General features: G+C 43.0%; 1 protein-coding gene across 1 annotated transcript in view; it reads left to right on the forward strand.

Moving 5' to 3' along the window:
- KLHL14 (kelch like family member 14) overlaps positions 1-22,285 on the forward strand; it is a 53,842-nt gene that overhangs the window by 31,240 nt on the left and 317 nt on the right. Inside the window, exons 3-7 of the mRNA XM_054394752.1 lie at positions 6,578-6,667; positions 11,065-11,143; positions 17,513-17,703; positions 18,357-18,515; positions 21,618-21,775. Coding sequence (XP_054250727.1) covers positions 6,578-6,667; positions 11,065-11,143; positions 17,513-17,703; positions 18,357-18,515; positions 21,618-21,775 — 677 coding nt within the window. The remainder of the gene's footprint in view (positions 1-6,577; positions 6,668-11,064; positions 11,144-17,512; positions 17,704-18,356; positions 18,516-21,617; positions 21,776-22,285) is intronic.

Genomic DNA, 22,285 nt, shown 5'->3' on the forward strand with positions numbered 1-22,285 from the left:
ATCACACACCATTCTTTGTCACATGTCAGTGCACAGAAGGGACCGTGCTGAATTTCTGCTCACAGTATTTATGCTTTGTTGTTCGGTGAATAGATCCTGCCTGTCACACTGAAACCTTCTGGAGACAGGATTTTTCACAAGGTTTCCTTCACAGATCTCACAATAACAGGGGCCAGCTGCTTTGCTGACATTCACTGTGGTGTTTTTGCACCATCTTCTTTATGAGGAGCTTGTCTATTGTTGTTCCTGTTTTGCAGATGAGGGAGAGGGGCGCAATGAGGCTAAAGTCAAAGGTAACCTTTATTTTGGGGTGCCTGTTTCAAGGCTCCACGTTTTCCAGCCTGCCTCTCCTGTCTACTTCACCATTAGAGCAGTGAGCACAGAGTGCTCCTGCGTATCAGGCACAGGGATCAGATCAGGCTCTCCAAAAATGAAACATTGCGTAATTGGTATTCTCAGGACAGGGTAGATGGGTAGCAGTGGAAAAAATTAGCTCAAGGCACTTGTCTAGCACCTTGTAAAATCACATGGCAAAGGCAGGGACAAGATCCCATCCAGCTCAGGACATAGCTGCCTGCCTTGAATTCAGTCTCCACCAGGACCTGGTCCGAGCCCCAGTTAGTAGCTCAAGTCCCAGTTTGATAGATGCAGACTCTGTGTGTCAGTCCTTGCTTCTCTTCACCTAACTGGAAAGGATACTTTCATGAACAATATTCTTGCAGAATTAATTAATTTGTTGTGCAAAATGTCACATATGGATGTTTTATCATGAGACTGTTGTTCCCCAGGAGCACATGTTGGGCTCTACTTTAGAGACCATAAATCCAGGTCTGAGGGAATACACAGCATATTCTATAAGTCATCAACCATCACTGAGCTAACATTACATAAGTCACAGTGGACAGCAACTATCTCCTTATAAATGATCTGCAGGATTTGGTGGAGCATCTGGGTGACCAGGGACAGCCTTTAGTAGGTAGGGAGGTAAGTAGGGGATAACAAAGCAAGAGGAATTTCTGCTTTGAATCCTCCCTCAGGACTGTATATTACATCCCCCTTCTCCACATCATGCCAAGATGTTTGGTGTATTCACTGACGTGCTCCTCAGATACTGTATCAGCAGTGCAGCTGCACAGTCATTTCCATGGGGAAGGCTGGGACTCAAGACTGACATTAGTGTGTTACTAGACAAAAAACTTGACATGGGTTTGCTTAAATTTGAGGTGACAGGGTGCAGCTTGACGTTGAACGTTAACAGAGGTATTTGCCATCTACTGTTGATTATTCTCCTCTTTCAACTTTGTTTCATTATCTTTTGTGCAGAAAATACCAGTGGGTGAAAACTGGATGCCTTTAAAGTGAATGGCAAAACTCCCACTGTGTTCACCAAGGGTAGAATTTCATACTTATTGTGGGCAGCCTTTCCCCACAGTCATTAAATAACAAACAGTGGAAGTGAACAGTTCACTGAGGAATCCTGGTGTTTATTTATATAACCTCCTTGGTGAGAAATAACAAGTAACATTCAGTAACAAAGGCATAGTCTTCTGCAAATGATGTATGAGCCAAAGAAAGGTGAACAGCATCTGATACTCTGTTCTCAAGAAATAATTGGACCAGCTGTGGTCTGGCCAGCATTTTGGGGAGAAGGTTGGGAATGAAATGAATATTGTGTGTCTGCCAAGAGCAAAACTCCTGAAGTGAGTTTGTAGGTGTTTTCTGTACTGGAAAGAGACATCAGCTCACGTTACTCTGGCCTCTGGAGAGCTGTGGAAATAACAAGATTTCAGGTAGCAGTAGCTGAATATCATGTAGCCAACAGGTTAGGCAGTTAATATTGCAGAAGGTCATTATTGACTCCATATGTCCTCTGGTAATGACACCGTGTGTCTGGAAACTCTTCTCTTGCGTCATCTGCACAGGTCATTAGTGATGGTAAGCAGGACTTCTTGGTGGGTGCTGAGTCTTGAACAGGCTATGCTCCAGCTGTGCAGTAGCTGAGGAAGAGATTTCTTGGCTTTCCTCATGGTACCTCTTGTATTCCAAGCAGCTGAACAGTTCAGCCCAGTAAAAAAAATCTATGGATCTATTTATTTATTTATTAACTTTGAGTAGAAAATCAAGTGCAGTTTCTGAAAGGAGTTTGGAGCAGAGCAGAGGGGTGGCTCTGGGCTGTATCACAGCTCTCAGATCTCCTGGGACCAAAGCTCAACCCTCCTTCTGTCTTGAAAAATGCCATTCCCATTCCCCCTTCCCTGGTTGTTAGTGTTGAAGGGCAAATAGACAGTGGAGGGTGTGAGGAGAAATTGATGACCCCTTGATTACTGTGTGAAGAGCAACTAGATGCAGTTCCTAACTGTGGCAGAAGCTAAGCAAAACTGGGGAAGTCGAGCAGCACCAATAACTGCTTGTTGGGTAAGTGAGGTGTGTCACTGTCACCCCTATACAAGAGTTGGAGGTGCCTTTGGAATATCATTGCATCATGGCTGACCTCATAGGCGTTGTGGCTGATAGCGTTTGGTTTCATGAGCATTTGGCTTTAAGCTGTTTCAGAAAGCAGGTTCCAGAACATTATCTGGCACCCTTCATTAACTAAGGTTTGGCTGTGTGAGGAGTTTTTGCCTGGGACAGCTATCCTGATGTGCAGAGTGCCTCTGTGTCTTCTTGCTTTTGCATCTGAGGAACATCCATGAGTGTCACCTTCTGCACAATGTCACTGGTGGTGAAATATTTCTTAGCAAACACCATTGCAGTCTTGGACTCCACTGCCTTCCAGATCATTCTCAAGTATAAATCACCCCTGTGGTTTTGACCTGAGAAAGTTCTGCCTGTCACATACCTGTACCTGGGAATTACCTCCCACCTTACTGAGGGCCTGCTACCAATCATGCACAGACTGCCTGGGAAGGGGGCTGCTGAGGGTGTTGTCTTCTAGAGGGCTGCTTGAACTCATTTGAGCTCTTGGGCCAGGAAGGCAGAAGGTTGTTAACCATGGGCCTCCTGAACTTTGGGAAGAGTATGTGAGGGACAGGGGCTTAGAAGAGGTGCTCCAGTTAATGTTTGTATCTGGCCATGTCATGTAAGGCTCTGGCATCTCTCACCTTGGTAGCTAAGCACTTTTCTTAGATGACCATAGCTTTTTGTCATCCTTTCCTCCTCTTAATCATCTTTTCTCCTTCCCTTTTAAATTGTCCTTTAATAAAGTTGAGAATTCTTGCACAGGGTTTTATAAACATGTGTTATTAAATTTGAAATCTGTTTTGAAAGTGCCTCTATCCTACTCCCTCCTAGTAAAGTGACCTTTTTAAATGGAGGGAAGTGGGTTTAGATGACAGTCATGATAAATGCGGTCATGTTCACTCAATAAAATAAGGCCCAGTGCATTTGAGGATAAATCAGTGAAATGTACAGCCCCACCTGTCTGTCTCCATCATTCATTTCCACTGTCACTTTCACAGTGGCTGATGGATCACAGTTGCTGTAAAATTAGACAGCCTTTAATCTCATTTCATCCTGATTAGCTTCTCCTTACCCTTTCCCTCTAACTCACTGACTGACACGCTAAAAACTCACACCGGGCTGTGCTTGAGCGTGGCGTACAAACTTCTCTTCCAATACCCTTTTTGGGGGGCAGGCAGGTGTTCCACTGGGTTGAAAGGGAAAAAGGAGAGGATGGGATTTTCACATTATTAAAGCAAAACAGCAGACAAAAGCTTGTAGGAAATTAATGAAAGCAGCAGCCTGGCCAGACTGTGTGATGGACCAAATTCTTCCTGTTACACCCTGGCAAAGCCCAGTGAAAAGATTGCTCTTACTAGAGGCTGAATTTAACATGCCCATTGCCACCAAATTTTGCCTGTATCTATGAAAATTTAGGTCCTACATGAGTGTGTGTTCATAAGGAATTATGGTTTCTAGCATAAGCTTTCAAGCAGCGTTTTGCAGTGGTAAAAAAAAAAAAATTGTTCATTCTCATAGTTTTGATTTTTGTGCATAACTCACGGTTCTGAGGGACTCTGAAAATGCTCAGACTGTGATGTTGGAAATCTCACAATTCCAGTGTCCAAACTCCCTCCTTCTTAGATGTCCATTGTGTTGCTCCATCCTCCCTGTTTTGTCCAGCTTCCTCCAGCCCCATGTGCAGATTCATGAGACCAACAACAGAGATTTCCCCAAAGCTCTGTGAGAAACAAAGGTCACAGTAAAGGTCTGCTGTGTTTTATTGCAGTCACCTTTCCTTTCGAAGCCCAAATACTGCCCTCCTTTCTAAGGCAAGCTTCCCTTCAGCTTTCCTGTGAGTTACTGGTGGTAGTTTGGGTCATTTAGGCCAAATTCCTTGGCAGTGGGAATGTTGCCATCAAGTTAAGTAGGAGCCAGGATTAAGCCCTTAGTTTTCAAGGTTTAATTATCATCATAAATGGGGGAGTCTTGTTGCATGGTTTATATGCATGGGAACAGCAGAAAAGCTTAAAACATAATTTCTTTCTCTACTGGCCCTGTTTGTGTCAGTATGGAGGGTAAATAAAGTGTTTGCAAAAATGGAAATGTTGAAAAATATGTATGTGTGTTTCCTTCAGAGGGTTCCTCTGAAATCCTGGATATCTCCAAACTGGCCAAGGGAAAAGCCTGGTTGAGGCTGCAACCACTAGCTTGGACTTAATTGAAAACCATATTAGAGCTTTGCATTACCTAAGAATTGAAGTCCCTGCAGACTGATTCTGTGAGTGTCTTCTTGAGAGGATGAGTCCCAAAAAGCACCTAAGGAAGGCAGCAAATGCCCCATGGGAGACCCAAATTAATCCACAAAATCAGGGAAAGTGCTGGGGTTTTGAGAGAAAAAATTTTAAAATAGGAAAGCATCTGAAATTAAAAAATGAGAAAAATATGATATAGGGGCTAGGAGGATAACCAAAATATTTTTCATTCTTCCATCCCACTGCTGGAACCTCTAAGTAGTATAAAATCTTGTGCAGTGCCTAGTACAGGATTACTTCCCAGTTATGAAAAGTGTAGTAGTAACAAATAACCTTAATTAGTGAATTTTGCTGTACCTGGCTGCCCAATTTAGGAACTGCTTCACTTACATGACTTGTGCAAGAACACAGACTATGAAAATGATATTCGACCTTTAGTAGAGACTGAAAACATACTTTCTTTATTCATCATTGCCTTGGCAAAAAAACTTCAGCAAGAAGCTTAAATGAGCCCACCTGATCTTTAAGAAAATGTGTCCTAAATAACAAAGCTGTGCCTATTTCTTCTTATTATTATTTGCATATGCTGTACTGCACAACTGCATCCTGAGAAAAATAAAAGATAATAAAACAAATGAAATGAGAGATATATCACCCAAAATAATCCAAGTGTGAGATAGGCTGCCTCTATTTTTTTTTTTTTTTGTATTTTTTTATTTCCTTGGCATTGGCAAAAGAGCACAAAGTAAGAGCTGGCCCTGAGTCATATTGATTTCCCACTGCACTGGTTTCCTAAGTGCTCTGTTGATCCGTGTCAAGCAATAAGTTCCCTGCCTGTACATGCACATCACCTCCCCATTTGTCCTCACCTAGATTTAAGGTGCCCATATGATGAGCTGAACAAGGACATCATTTTTCCTACTGGTGTCACTGGGCCAAAACTACTCTATGTGGTACGATAAGTAATGCTGTGTTAAGTTTGCCTTTCTGCCACATAATATCACGATAGTTCTGTACAATAATATGTGCCTATATATATAATAAGTCCTTGGGTTTGTCTCTTACCATTTGTAGTGGTAAGAGACAATATAAATTTATATTAAATTAAATTATTAATTTATATTATTACCTTTTTTAATATAAATAAAAAAAAAAAAAAAACAAAACAGATTATTGCAACTCTAGTTGGTCTGTAGCAATTGCAGCACCTCCAAAAAAAAATAAAAAAAGAAAAAAAAAAAGGGGGTATTGCAAACCTAATGCCACAGTTTTGATCTTTGTAACAAAGGGCTTCCTGATTAGATGAAAAGAAAATGTGTGATTGTGCTGCTGCTAATGGCATTGTACAGGAAATTAAGCGTATACATTTGGAAAAGGCATTAAATCAGCAGGACCTTAATTTAAAAACTTAAAACTGTATGGAAATGCAGCTTGTTCATTGCTGTGTAATAGAAAGCTACCAAACATACTGACTCTTCTTGTGGAAACACTGCCAGCAGAACAAAGCTGGGCTGAGGCTTTTTTAATGTTTCCTAACATACAAGGATTCCTAATGTCTGCTGATTTTCAGGGAAATAGCAGGCAACTTCACCCCCCTTTTTAGAAGTTGTTTTAGAGCAGCATATACAGCACTTGGGCAGGCATGAGGGATGCAGGGGTGCTGAGAGACCACAATCCCAGCTTTTTTCCCAATTATTTGCAAGATTGGATAGCACAAGATTGTGGCTTTGTCTGCTTCTAAGGCTGTGGACATACATGCTTGGGGTGATGCATTCCCCTATTATTTCATACAGATGTAATTTCAGTGTTTCATTTTGTACTTCTGGAAATACTTGATGGAATCAGTGCCCTGAGCTGACCAAAAATTCTTGCTTTACTTGCAGTTATGCCATATAACAGTGCCCATCACTGTGTCGTGGAAGTGGAAAACTTCTTGTTTGTGCTGGGAGGAGAAGACCAATGGAACCCTAATGGTATGTATGGAATATTAAAAGGCACAGGCAGCATCTGCCTTCCTATGTCAGTTTGTTGGTTAGATCAGCTGTTAGAGTTGTTAACAAGGGATTTTTGAGGACCTTCAGCCTAACTGCTGAACCTAGTAAAGGCTACTTTTAGATATTGATGTAATAAATATATGATACTTAAGCGTTAGCATCTCGGTCATTCATCAGCTCCCACATCCCTTGAGAACTGCCACAGGCAGCAGAACAGACTCTTTCAGATGCATGCACCAGGCAGCAGCTGTTAAGAATTTTAACCTTCATTTCCAGTCTCCTTCCAGTCATAATATAATAATGCAATTGCAGTAGATGAATGCTTCTCTTCTATTGTCAAACAGGATACTTGCAGCTAAAGTTGTTAACGTGTTAATTATCTAGACTCTGAGATTCTTAAACTGGTCCTATTTTTTATTAGTTTTTTAAGTCTTGTGCAAGAGCTTCTCGTATAGATTATCTGCTGCTACCTTCTTTGATTTGATTACTTCATAAATTTACTGCAAAGAGAAATTAAACAATTTAACAGGCTTCTGAGCAAAGCAAAAGGAGAATACCATGCCTTGCAAAATTCACAGAATTGTCAAGACATTGTTAAAAGGCTTGCACACAAAGAAAGAGTTGTGGTTGTAGCAGTCTGTGTAACAGAGATAATTATGACTGAGAAACCATAAAACAGCTTGCAGGTACACATTTTTACTTTAAAACACCAGAGGATCCAGCTGAAATTACATATACTGCATATATTTTATTGTGAATGCCCCATTTCAGCATCTGCACTAAAGCAAATTATAGAAAATTGTTACATCTGTTCACTTCCTAAAACCTGAGACAAACAATCCAGTCCACCCTATCAGTAAAGGTCTTAGGAGAAGAGGCCTTTAGTTCTACTGCTGATTTTTCTTTATATTAATCAGGAGATAGCATGGTAGCATTAATGACAATTATTATTAGGACTCTCAGCCACATCCAACAACTATGGTTGTGGTTGGTGGTAGGCATATGGATAGTAAGAGGCAGACTTTGTTCCAGACAGTTTATAATTAAATGACCATGTCACAGAGAGGATAAAAGAAAAGAAGTGTAACTACCCACAATTTAAGATGTGGAAACTGAGTTTCAAGTTGGTGGAGGGATGTTAAAAGGGGTACATAGCCTGCATCTGAGATAGGAGTTGGGTGCAACTGTTTGTGAGATGGATAGTACCTTAGGTCTAAGGTTGCCTGGATCAACTCTCAAGATGAAGATGTTGCTGAAGATGTCCAAGAGCTTTTTTGTTCTGTGAATACAAATGGTGTGGTTTCCCTATAGAGAAAATAGGAATAAAAGAGGTAGAAGCACTGCTGACGCTGATCTCTTTACAAATTTACCGTGAGAGAAATGGATTTTGTCACAAGAAGTGGACCTGAAATCATGGACTACGTCCTGTGCAGTTGCTGGGCAGGTTCTTCCTTGGAACTGATTTGTTCTAAATGTGCAGCTACGTGGGAACTGCTCACACTTACCTGCTGCAATTGATGTAAAGGCCCTTGTCTGCTGTCATCATAGCACAGAAGGGGCTTCAGGTGGTCCTAGCTGGAACTGTCTTGCAAGAGCATTACAAAGCTTTTGATTTGAAGGATGCCAGATGTTTTTCCAGTAGAAATTAGCCCTGATGTGGGGGCAGTGGAAGGAGCACCATGGATTTCTTTAGCATCATACCAGTAGGCTCTTGAGAAGCTGAGCAGACCCCAGAGAGCACTCGTGGCCCCAAAATGCTGCTCATGTGACTTCTTGACAACCCAGAGAGCATGTGAGACATGATTCATCACTTTTTTACATCCTCCCATGGTCAAAAGGGGTCCCTGCATGAGTACATGATGATGAGGGTAGGTTGCAGAACACAGACTTGGATTTAAGACCAACCTTCAGAGCCCTTCACCTTTTGGTATGGCTGCAGAGACCTTCCTGCAGAGAGCAGCATCTGCCTCCTTTTGGTTCATTGTCCTGATTTGCTAATCCTGATTTCTGACCACTTGTCACAGGTTCTGTGTTCTGACAGGTGCTTCCAAACGTGTAGCTTCATGACTGATGAGCAAGGCGAAGCAGTTCTCTTTCAAACTGAAGTCCAAAATTAAACTGGAGTCAAACCAGTTACACCAGGCAGCTTAACTAGGTCATCAAGTCCTTTTTCTGCCATCACAGGCATCATATAGTCCCATTGTGTAAATTTTCCAAGCTACATGCCAAAAGCAGTTGGATTTTTAGCCCCCACTACTGCTGTTGAAAAGCTGTTAGAGAATCCAATTGCTCTAAATGACTGGGAGCCTTATTCTAATTTCCAGTGAGATGTGTTCTTTGACTGTTTAAATCACCTTGTTCTCATGCCAAAGTTGGCCTTCAGCTTAGTAGTTTTTCCCCTCCCGGGGATTTGTTCCTCTGATGTATTACAGAGAGCACTCCTATCCCCTTTCAGCTTCTGTTTTCCTAGATGCAACAAGCCAAGTTCTTTGTCTCCTGCCATAAGGTGAACTTTCTGTTCCTCTTGTAGCCATTGTAGCTCTTCTTTGTGCCTCTTCTGGTTTGATTTCATCTCCCTCCTTGTGAAGTGACCAGATTTGTGTCCTGTATTCCCATTCCAGGCTGACTAAACCCTTCTCTTTCTACCCTGTGTTATACAGACTCCTACATACGTGGTGTCTGTAGTGACTGTGTGTATGACACTTTGTGTTAGGAGGGCAAGGGCCCTGAATCATAGCTTTGTGTGACAACAGTTACAACGCTGCTATGTAACCAGTGGCCACTGAAGTTCCCAATAACTTCTGAAAGGTGTGGTGAGCACAGCAGCAGGAAAACCTCCTACTGGATGTCCAGACTTATGATCAATACTTACATTGTTTTCAAATCCTGCTTTTTGAAACAGACATAAATGTCATAAACAGTGAGACCTGGAGGCAGTTAAATGCCTGCTGTCACTGTTCTACTGGTTATTGAATCTGCGACCCTCAGTGCCTTCTTGTCTAAATTCAGACAGGGATCAAAAGCAAAGCCCCACTTCACTAAATCCAGTGTCTCTTAGTGCCCCTGTGTCTTGAGATGTGTTTGAGTGGTGTTGAACATAAAGGGCTTTGGTCCTCATGAGGCACCACGCTGGATTCCCAGGGGAGTGCTGCATCATTCATCAGTCTTCTGCTGTATGGAACATGCTTATAACATAGCGAGGGAATGAGTTTGCTTCCAGACGGTGTGGTCAGCATGGTTTCTTTCTCTGTTTTCTTGTAGAACATGAGCTTAAATTATTATGAATATAAATTTCATCTGTATGGTTCTTCTTCTCTGCAGCCTCAGTGGTCTGTTTAGACATGCTGAAGGAATGTGGAATGAAATGAGCAAAGCGAGAGGCTTGTCCGATGCAAAAATATTCACCTTGTGGAATACCCAGTGACCAGTTAGAGATCTGTGACATATGCAGTTGGGTTATTCTGCTGGCCTGTGAAGCCTCTAATTCAATTTTTTAGTCAGACATACATAAACAAAGGTTTCTGATTCCGAGATCCTCATCTGTTGAAGTCTCAGGTGTTGCAGGAAATTGCCATCCACTCTCTTGCTTCAGTTTTCTTGCTTTGATGTCAATCTGCATGTAAAATAAGGTGAAATCTTAATATCGTGAAGACACGACTACAGTTCTTAGGCTTGACAGCAGGGATAAGCTAGTTAGCTGGTGTCTGTTGCTCATGTTTCATGTTTTAGCTAATACACTTGGAATAAAACTCCTGAGAGTCTATTCCCCCTTCGATGCACATGTGTAATTCCTTCTAACTTACACCGAAAGTACATGGTAGAATAAACCATCTAGTGCAAACACTGCCTACCCCATGCTGATGGCTTATGCAGTTCCTGGTTATTTGCAGAAGGGTTTTTGTGCCATGTTCCATACAGAGATGATGTGAGGAGAAAGAAAAGCACATGTCCCCCCTTTGATTTTTTTTTTTTTTTTTATTTTTCACCTGACCGAAAAAAAATACTCCAGTCATAAAGATACCATGGGGATGCCCTCTTCTGGGCAAGTAACTTTGTTTAGTGCTGTGATTTATTGTGGCTGTGAGAGTAGCACAGCATCTATATAAGTAAATTTGAATACACATTTTCAAGATCTTATTACAGAGAACAAGACTAATCTCTTATCTGCTTTTACTACTAGCAATTGCTAATTCAAACCTTGCAGTGCCCCATTTGTTGAATTATTACTGTACACACAGCGTAATCATACATTGTTGTAAAAGGGGGAACCCTTCATAAAAGCTGTCAACTTGTGAAGTATATGTAATATATATTACAATCATGATGTTAAATACATGAAACCAACAGCTGAGTGTCACCATAATCTATCTTTACAGGGAAACACAGTACAAACTTTGTTAGCCGATACGATCCCAGGTTTAACAGCTGGATACAACTTCCACCCATGCAAGAGAGGTAAAAACCTGCTACCTGTTTTTCAATATGTGTTTTGTCAGCCTAGGGCCAGCTGAGGTTTGGCTTAGTTCTGGGAGTGAGGAGGCCTACAGAAGCTTTGAGAGCACTGAGATAAAGCTGCAGCACACAGTCCCTTTTGGCTCCTAATTTTTTTACCTTTCCAAGTTCAAAACTCCAGATGCCAAATCCTGCAGTGCTAACTCATGCAAAATACCCATGGACCTTGTGCAATTACTGGTTGCCTGAATACAGTCTGAAGGATTTTTCTGAAGTCTCCATAGTGTCCTGTCATGTTCCCTGACTGAAGTGTCATGAAGAGCTTGCAGTAAACAAGCAATAATTATAGTCAGATATCTTACAGGGAACTGAAACCTTCTTGTGTTGACTCCATCCTGTTTCACCATGCCAGCCATGAAAAGCTTTCCTGAGCATGTCTCCCCTTGTCAGAGAACTCTTAATCCTAGGTGGTCTTTGAGTGAAGTTGCTGTCAGCTAATGCATATTAGAGTAATCTTCCTGGTACCAAAGAGCAGAGGTGCATGTGGACTTGAGCAGTGAGCTGTTAAGATGGTGTAAGCTTAACTCTGGATACTAAATCCTACCCTGGCAGGAAAAAAGTCCCCCAAACTCAAACTGCATGATGCCTGTTTTGTAGCCTGCTTTGGCAAAGGGGTTAATTAGATTATCTCCAGAGGTCCCTTCCAACACCTACCATTCTATGAAGATTCTCAAAGGCAGGAGACCTGAAATTACAGTGTTCTATGAAAAAGCACTCAGTGTCCATCCTCCAGTTCAACATCCATGTTCTCACGGCTCCAATGAGCAAGAGATCTCACAGGGTCTTCCTGAAGCACTTTCCTTGTTCCATGTGCTGTCAGTGTTGCATCTCTTTTTCTGCTGGCTGTACACAGTGTTTAGATGTCTGGCAGCCATAAATGTGTTGAACCTGGCACAGCCTTGCAATTCAAGGTGTGTCTTATGAGATGCATGCAAATATGGCTGTCTTCTCAAATTTCTAGAGGTTAAATGTCAGTCAGTAGAGTTTGTGAAGGGTTTTTGTTCAGGATTCAGTTTGATAGTCCAGAGTCCATAATGTGGTGCTTGTCACCAAAGAATATTGCATTGTACCAGTGCAAGAACAAGTGCAAGTGGAACAGATCTGAGCAGGTTTTCTGTTGGAGCTGAGTGAACTCATAAAATTAGCCATATAAATAGAGATTAAAAAGAGCATCACAGTTCATTGTAGTCTCTGGCTTTACTGATAACATCATCCTGTACTTTAAAAATCCTTTACAAAAATTCTGTGTTCTTTCTCAGTTGTTAATAGAGCTAAACCAACAGCAGGCTTTCTCTAAAGAAGTAACCCTGCTATGGCAGCCCCAGGCCTTCTCAGCACAGGGGGGATAACCCCACAACTGGGTTATTTACCCTAAAACAGAGAGACTCTTTCTCCTCTGGTTCAGCTGCCCAGACTGAGCCATGGCATGTCAGGTGTTGGCACAGGGGAGACAGGAGGTGCGTGGGAGATTGGCCGTGGCTGTGCAGGTTGTCCTTTGGGAACTGAGAGGCTGACCAGTGTTTGTTTGGAGCCTGAAGCTCCTCTGTGGAGATCTGATGAGGCCCTCTGGGTGTCTGTGGCTGGCTGAAGGGGGGTGGGTTTATTTTGGCTCAGAAAGCTCAGAAGGCAGGTAGGTAGTTGAGGGTTGGACAAAGCAGACAAGAGGGGGTTTCCACCTCTGCAGTGGCCAGCTGTGTTTCACTAAAAATCAGTTTCTATCCCACATTTGAGCTCTGGTGGAAGCTGCTGCATTCAGCCAGGAGTCAGAAACTGCTGCCCATGGTGATTACTTAGCAGCTGCCCAGTAACATGTTATCATTTCAGCTCCTGACAGTGTCATTTCAATGTAATAGTCCACTCATACATAGCTCCTTCTGTGACAGTATCAATGGTCACCTCTTCTCTTCAGGATACCTAAGCCACAGGCTTGCCCGTTCTTGTTCTCTGAAGGCTACTAAGCATTTGGGCTATTGTTGGAAAGGGGATTTTCAAATCACTCTCTAGTGGCTTATTTGCTCATCCCTAATGATTTCCTCAGAGGTGTTGCAGCTTTTAGAGGTCAGGTCTGGTCCATTTTTTTAGAAGATCATACAAACAAGAGGAAGCTTTTCTGCATTTTCCTTTCCCAGCTCCTTTACTCCAGTGAAGTTCCCATTAAAGTCAACAGGCTATTTTTTCCCCCCTAGTAGTACAGGGTCACACCCTGTCTCTGCTGGCATAATGGAGGCACCATTGACAAGACAGACTGTTTAATGGCTTTTTTCTGAGTCATTATGGTCCATCAAGTCAAAACCTACTTAGGAATTTTAACCTGAGAATAATTGGCTGGATAGATTGTAATAGCTCCTTTGAAATGACTGCCAGGTAAACGTGGACCTCATTCACAGACAGTATATTCTCAAGTTGAAAATGTGTATGAAATATTTGATGAGTAAACTTTTGTCTCATATGATAAAATCCATATCTGATTGATTTTACTGTACGAGCCGTAAAGAAAAGTCTAATCCCATTATGGATTCCGAGCTGTCAGTGTATTTGCTTTAAGGCCAAGTTTGGTTTCCTTTTCTCTTGAAGAACATCTCAAAAATAAATGCATTTGGAAAGTAGGTACTATTTTTAGGCATGCATTGTTTAGAGAAGCAGCAAATGACTCAGAAGCTCTTGAAATACACATTTGCCTGGGGATGCAATAGCAAGAGTGTGCTTTCTGGAGAGCAGTTCAGTTGGAGGAGCATGCCTGCTGAAGAAGTCTTTGTAGCAGACGTAGCTGAACTTGGGATGTGAGCCTCAGCTGGACACCTCAGTCAGTATTGTTGCATCTTGCCAGTTCAGCCCAGAGCTGGACAAGGTGTGTGGAACATAGTACATTTGAAATAGTTGGGTTTTTTTTCTTAAATTCCAAGTAAGAAGTATTTGTTTAAAGACCAGCAAAAAGCATGGCATTGTACCAGGGCCTGAAGAAACACAAGGTTGGTGTCCTTGCTGAGTGAACTGAGAAAAGAAACTGCAGAAAAGAGACAAAACAATACACATTTTGGTTTAGACTTATACTATTAACATTACTAATAATAGTAATGTTAACCCTTATTAAGATTAGTTTAGTTTTTAAAAAGCTAAGCATGCACTCTAAAAGTGACTTTGAAATCAGGTCTAGATATTGTGAGGATCAGTAATAGCTTTGTTAACTTTAAACCTCAGACTGGGAGTTGCATTTCTCGTTCCAGGGCATAAAATTATCATCTGTGGAAGTCAGAAAGAAATCCTTCCCTTTGATGTGTGTGTACATAGCAGGAGCAGCTAGTTGAGTTGATTATTGAGTGAAGGGGTGGGAAAGAAATGTATGTCAGAGATCAGTGAACGCTGAGTACTTGGAAGTCCTGAAGAAAACACAAAATAAGTCTTATTGTCCATACTCAGACCAGGAGGTGTACTCCAGTGATCTGATTAGAATGGATAGTGTCTTCCCAGCTTTGTGGGGAAAGTTGTCAGGCAAAGATTGCTGTGTTATATTTTAATCTGGGTCATATTTTACAGCAGTTTAAAAACCCATCACTTAACACCATGCCTCTTAAACGCTTTTTCACTGAAAAGTAAAAACAAACAAACAAAAAACACAAAAAAAAAGAAGCTTAAAATATTTGTGACAGGAGCCACTGAGTGAATATCCACCTGCAAGCAGAAGAGTGAAGCCTGCTGACTCTTTCATTTGTGCTCCTTAGAGTGACACTGTGTGGATGAAACCAGGAGTACATGTAGAGAATAGCATCAGTGATGTTCTAGTTGAGAATAATGCCTGCCACCTCTACCTACCTCTCTTTATTAGACCTGAAGAGAGAACCCCCATGCTGAGAGCAGTTTGTTGATGGTTTGTCAGAGGAGGTGTGTGTGGACAGAGAAGCCAGTGCCCAAGCACCCTAAGCATCAACAAGAGGCACAGGAGGGTGGGAGAACTGCAGACTCTCGTGTCTAACAGGAGGTGACCTCTGCACCTTTTCTTACTTTTGGGGCTGCTACAAGCTGTCTTGCTTCTGCCCTGTCACATACTCTCAGAAAGCATACAGGCGCTTGATTGCCTGTAACACCTCTACCCTCTGTCAAATTAGAATGAAATCAGCCAGCAGGTTCTTGCTGAGGAGACAACACTAAGGCAGACAAGAGCACACATACAGTGTCATCCAAGAAGCTTTGTTTCCATAGAAAATCAGGCTAAAAACATAGATGCACAATTTGCTGCCTGACCATGCAGAGCAATGAATGCCATCAGCTTCTCTCTGCCCATTGGCAGATAAATTAAATGGTCTTATTTAATTTGGCAGTCAAGCTGGGGGCCCTCACCAGTTTTCCTGTCCTCCTATTTGCATCTTTTTTTTTTTCAGTAGCCTTATGTCTGTAGTGGTGTTCCCACTCCCACTCAACAGGAGCTGCTTTCCTGCACTGTCCAAGGTGCCCGTGTGCAGGCAAGGTGAAAGCAAAGAAGTAGAGAGGAGGTTCTCAGTGACCCTGGCTGGTGGGGAGCCTGTCAGGTGTGCCAGAAACAGGCAGTGTTGTATCAGATCTGCTCCCTGAATGCCCAACCAGCCAGCCCAGATGTTTAATCACATCTGCCTGACCTCTCCTCCAACCACCAGCCACTCTCAGCCACATTTTACAAAGGGAAATGTCTATGAAATTTCTCCAGAATGTTAAAGCATTGAAGTAGTGGCCCTGGTGGAGTTAGATAATGGTTGGACTTGATGATCTTAAAGGTCTTTTCCAACCATTGTGATTCTGTGATACTGCACACTATGAAAAGAGGCAGCTGGTAGAGGAGGGAGATCTTATTCCTGCTTTCACTGAAGGAAATGCTCCTGAACTCATGCCTGGCTAGATGGCAGGTAAAAGACACTGCACACCAGGCTTTGCTCGCTCCCCTGGTCGTGGGATGACTACAGGGAAGCCTGGAGAGGAGCTGGGACATGGGAAGACCATAGGGGAGCCTGAGAAGGAGTTGGGACATACCAGATCTGTTCATTGCAGGGTGTTAAGCTCTGTATGTGGACCACTGCTCACCCCAAATGCTTGGCAGAGTTCGGAAGGATCAAGCCCTTGATGGTGCAGGTGGCCGTCAAGCCCCCAGGATTTCCTGTGTGATAGGCAGCTGCAGGTACAAATCTGAGTGCCTGGGCAGGAACCAGAGCACATTGTGTCAGCCATGGAGCAGGGCTTGGCAAGCTGCAGCCACACTCCAGCGTGCCTGCTTTGCAGGAGCTGTCAGAGCTAGACCTTGCCATGCCCGACCTGCCTGCTTGTCTCTGAGCTCACACCACTCTGGTTTTACCCATGAGATCATGTTAGGTTCGGATCTGACAATTCTTGTCATTCGGTGTTTTGTGCAGGTCTTCATCCTAGCCTAGCTGTGCTCTTCTGCAGTTTTCTTTCTCATATCATTGCAGCTTAAATTTAAAGGCCTCTACCCTGGCAAACCTTCCCACTGCTGAATAATCCAGGGAGCTTTCTCTGAAGGTGGATTACACCAAACAGGGTCTCTCAAAATCATTTACTGCTCTATTTTAACTTCAGCAACAGACACACCATTAATTTTGGAGACAGGAGGAAGATGAACTAATTTATACCTAGCCAGAAAAAATTAATTCTTTTCCTGTATAGCTGAGTTGCATGTGAAAGCAGGGAAGTGGCTAAAACTTTTCCCAGAGTTAGCTGGATGGAAACATGCCTCTCTTGAGTTAAAGGGTGGAAATGTAATATTGTGCCTGGCATGAGGAAAGTTGTTCTATTTGCAGTACTGCAGAAAGAAGAAAAAAAAATGATAATTGAAGAAAAATTTTGATGATGTGGTTCTCTTAGTAAATTGGGAACAATGACCCTTGAAGGACCATAAAGAAAGTGAATGTCAAGATAATTCATTATTGTTACATTATCTACCTCATTTTTCACTTTGTCTTACTGAGTTGTTATATCCCTTACAAGGTAATGCCCCAAACATTAATGAGCACCTTTTTGTCTTCCCTGGCTGTGCAAAACCAACAAACAGCTTTGGAAAAGTGCATTTATTGCCAGGTTTAGGTGTGCTTAGTGCTTTTGACACCAAAAATGAAGTCTTCGATATGGAACATGTATTTGATTAGCAAAGCAGCCACAGTTTTTGGGGGTAGCTGTGAAAACATGGAGGTTCTGGACACTTTTCTCTGAAGCAGTATTTGAAGGAGCAGCTATCCTAGTTGAGGCACTCAGCTGGAGAGGGGAAACGCCCGGCTGATATGGCTAATTGGTTTGTTGTTGGCTTGTTTTGGTTTGTCCTGCCCTGTCCTCCAGGAGAGCCAGTTTCTACGCCTGTCGCCTTGACAAGAACTTGTATGTGATCGGTGGGAGGAATGAAACTGGCTACTTGTCCAGCGTGGAGTGCTACAACCTGGAGACCAACGAGTGGCGTTACGTCTCCTCCTTGCCGCAGCCCCTGGCAGCCCACGCAGGAGCCGTTCACAATGGCAAGATTTATATATCAGGCCAGTGTCTTTTTTAACTACAAGAAGGACATTGAGCTCCTGGAGCGGGTCCAGAGAAGGGTAACCAAGCTGGTGAAGGGTTTGGAGAGCAGAACTGGTGAGGAGCAGCTGAGGGAACTGGGGGTGTTTAGTCTGGAGAAGAGGAGGTTGGGGGGAGACCTCATTGCTGTCTACAACTCCCTGAAAGGAGGTTGGAACCAGACGGAGGTCAGTTTCTTCTCCCTAGTAACAAGTGATAGGACAAGAGGAAATGGCCTCCTGTTGCACCAGTGGAAGTTTAGGTTGGATGTTAGAAGAAAATTCTTCACTGAAAAGGTTCTCAAGCACTGGAACAGGCTGCCCAGGGTGGGAGTTGGATCCCTATCCCTTGAGGTATTTCAGAGGTGGAGATGTGGTGCTGAGGGGACATGGTTTAGCACCAACCCTGGTAGAGCTAGATACTGGTTGGACTCAATCTTAGAGGTCTTTTCCAGCTGAAATGATTCTATGATTCTATAATTCCTGATGTTTTAACACAAAAACAACCCAAAATCACCACGCCCCCACACACACACAAAAAACAAGAGCCCAGAGCCCAAACCCATGGGGCTGAATTCTTGCTGCAGCACAGTGTCTCTTTTGCATGAGTTAACAGAAGTGTCTGTGCTTTGCAGGAGGAGTTCACAATGGAGAATATGTCCCCTGGCTGTACTGCTATGACCCCGTGATGGACGTCTGGGCCCGGAAGCAGGACATGAACACAAAGCGAGCGATCCACACTTTGGCTGTAATGAATGATCGACTGTATGCCATTGGAGGAAACCATTTGAAAGGTCACATTTTTAATAGCAAAAAAAAAAAAAAATTTCAGTGTCCACCAGCTCCTGATAAAGAATATTTTAGTTAGACAGTCACTGTTAAATACGTTAAAACCCAGGCAACAAGGATTTAACAGGGCACATGAGCCAGCAATTGCAAAAAATGTTTTATGCAAATTATTTTAAAATTATAACAGTACATTAAATATATGAGTAATGAATGCTTTAGATAATAAAAAGAGGAGCTTCCATTACTCAAAGGCATGGACAATTTGTCATTACCAAGAATTCAATGAAACAAACAGATTATTCTTTGACCCGAAAGTACCAGCAGTATTTTCGTCTGTAAATCATTTTCTAAAATGTGCACTTAGAGAGAGCTTTGTTCAGAGAAAAACAGAAAACCAGGCTCATGATTTAATGAAGAGAAAAAAAAAAGCCACCCAAAACAACCTACAGCTATTAAATATTAGGACTAGGCTCTTTAGATCCCTTTTGAGTATTAAATGTAGCTTGTTAATTAGAACTCTTTTGAGAGGTCTCTTGTTTTCATCTTTTGAAAAGGTCTCATATTAGAGTAACTACTGATTAGGCATCTGCTGGTTTTGTCTTAATACCTACATGCCATTCCTGTTACTGCTAAAGAGATTCTGCTTAATCCAGCCACTTAGACAAAAAGCACAGCTCCTGCTCCTTTGTCCCGTGACAATATCTGACAGTTTATACATTTTTTTCTTCTTCTTTCGTGATTTAAATGAAAATTTTAAGAGGAAAGCATTGTAATGCAGAAGCAGCAGTGATGTTAACTGCCAGTACCACCAGGGTGTGTGCCTGGATGCCTCCAGCTCTGGGTCCCTGTGAGACTCTGAAGCCACATTCTGCTTTCAAAGATCTGAGTGGCTGTGGTGCATGTAAGGGACAAAGTCCCAGATGGATATTTTCCCTGGTAACTGGCACTGGTGCATGAACACTTGCAGCCAGGTGCAGGGCTGTTGTGCCTCTGCTCCCCATTTCTGGTTGTGATGGGTGTTCCTGAACTGGACCTTGCAGAGTGAAGGGGATAAAATTTACTTGCAGGCTTCCACCTGCAAATTGTGCAGAGGCTGCAGAGCTCCACAGCGTTGGCTTTTCTCCTACAAATTAAACATGTCACAGCTTTCCTGGAGCTAAAGCACATCCTTTGGTTTCCATGGGCTTCAACTGCTTCTATCCTGCATTCTCCTACTTTTATTCACTCGGTTCCACCTACCATCCTCTGGGAGAGCAGGAACCTCTAATAAACATTGCATTTTTCCCTTTTCAGCTGTTGCCCCAGGTGCCTTTGTTATGTATGAGTTGTGAGAAGTGTTTAACACCCAGGCTTCTGGACAGACACTGGCTGTCTGGCAGAGGGGCTTTGGGAAAAGTGCACAGCAGAACAAAAGGAGGAGCTGCCAGGGAAGGAGGAGGGAGGGGACTGAAATGCTACAAATTCTCCAGTGGTGGGGAACAGCAGGGCTCCATGGCAAAGGCCTCCTTTGTGAGGCTGGATCTGCATGGCAGTGTTGGAGGTGCATTTACCGCCTCAGCGCCGGTCATGTGTGTGCTGCGCTTTGTTCCGGAGCGCTGGGCAGAGCCTGGGCTCGCTCAGAGCCGTGGCCTTTCGGTGGCCCCTTGAAAACCTTCCAGCCACAAAAAATTATTTCATTATACAGCTATTCATTCCTGACAGAAATAATACTCTTACAAGCAGCATTGTTGGGAAGTTACCAGCATCACCAAATGCCCTTTTCCAGACAATCAGCCTGCTCTTTGCTGTTGTGCCTTGGTGGAGAAGACAGTAGTGTCCAGCATCCCAGCATATTAATTAAGAAGGCTGTGGTTTGCCTAAAGGGGTCCTACAGGAATGCTGGAGAGTGACTTTTCATATGGGTGTCTAACAACAAGACAAGGGGGATGGTTTTAATGTGAGGGAGAGTAGGGTTAGATGGATCTTAGGAAGAAGTTCTTCAGTACAAGGGTGGTGAGACTCTGGAATAGGCTGCCCAGGAAGGTTGTGGGTGCCTCCTCCCTGGGGTGTTTAAGGCCAGGCTGCATGAGGCCTTGAGCAGCTGAGTCTAGTTGAGAGGTGTCCCTGCCTGTGGTGGGAGGTTGGAGTAGATGATCTCTAAGATCCATTTCAACCTAAGCCATTCTATCATGAACTTTACTACAGTGCTCTGATAAAAGAGGTAGTTTGAGATAGAGAGATGTCTAAATGTTGGAGGAGGAACCAGGACTCCAGGGGGGTTCTGTGTCTCTGTTTAGGTCACTTAATTGATAGTCATTGATACAGTTTGAGAGTCTTGAGCTGAGCCCCATCTGCCCTTGGGTAATGATTACAAAACAGCAGTCACATGGAGCCTTTTTCAGTCAGGGAAGGGTGAGAGCACTGATTTTTTTTTTGATACATTTCCTGTCACCTTAAAGACTTTGTGGCATCACAGCTGTGTGCTTAAAGCTGACACTGGCCCTGAATATCATGTCTGTCATGCTAAGCACCTTATCCCTCTGGAGCCAAGTGGCATCAGTTGTCTGAACTGTACCTTGACTCTCCAGACACTGAGTTCTGAGTGAGATGTAATCTGTTGACTTTTGACTAGATCAGATCTGCTGACCTTTGAGAAAGATTGCCAGGGCAGTCTTTTCCTACATGTTCAAGTTTACATTAGCACTGACAGATGAGGAGGAATATTGCTGGACTCTTCTTGCATCATTGCTAGGTCTAGTGGTCATGGAGGTGTTGAGTAGAAGGTCAGACCTGATGACCTTAGAGGTCTTTTCCAACCTTAGTGATTACAATTCTATGATTATTGAGTTCTACTCTGCTGTGTTCAGGTTTTATATGTCTTTGTGATTTGTAGAAGATTGTAGAACTGATGGCAGAGGCTTTCCACAGGCTTAGTTGGCCTGAGGGAAGGAGACATCAGCGGTACAGAAGATGGCTTATGTGTGTGTGGCAGTGTTTACTAGAAGAAGATTTAACATTGATGTTACAATTGTTAAAGTACCATTGTAATTTCATAGCCCTAGCAGTAAAACAAACGATAGACCAGTGCACCATAACACATCTTCTCTTCTCTCAATGCCCTCATGCAGGTTTCTCCCACCTTGATGTGATGCTCGTGGAATGCTATGACCCCAAAGGTGACCAGTGGAACATCCTCCAGACCCCCATTCTAGAGGGTCGCAGTGGCCCCGGCTGTGCAGTCCTTGACGACAGCATTTACCTTGTAGGAGGCTACAGCTGGAGTATGGTGTGTGCCTGCAATCACCCTCCATTCCTTCTGAGCTCTGTGGGCCACTCTGCTTATTACTCAGATGGGACAGGGAGGAGATGAGGATGAAGTAGCTGCAGGGGCAGGTTTTGGGTCGGTTTTCAACTTGTGGAGGCCATGGGGTATATTTTCACCTTTGTGCATTGCTATTTAGATGAGTTCCTATCAGACTGTATTCACTGATATGGATTAATATAAAAATCAGATGAAATTGGGTAAAAGTGATTTGCAGGATTCATTGCTTAGAACTCTGCTTATAAGGTGCTTGTAAAGAGCCTGATTTGCAGGACTCAGTGCTTAGAGCTCTGCTTATAAGTTGATTGTAAAGGAGCCAAATCTGTAGGACTCAATGCTTAGAGCTCTGCTTGTAAGATGCTTGTAAAAGAGCCTGATTTGTAGGACTCAGTGCTTAGAGCTCTGCATATAAGGTGCTTGTAAAGGAGCCTGATTTTCAGGACTCAATGCTTAGAGCTCTGCTTATAAGATGCT

This window comes from Indicator indicator, chromosome 31 (assembly GCF_027791375.1).
Source record: "Indicator indicator isolate 239-I01 chromosome 31, UM_Iind_1.1, whole genome shotgun sequence".
Classification (NCBI taxonomy): domain Eukaryota; kingdom Metazoa; phylum Chordata; class Aves; order Piciformes; family Indicatoridae; genus Indicator; species Indicator indicator.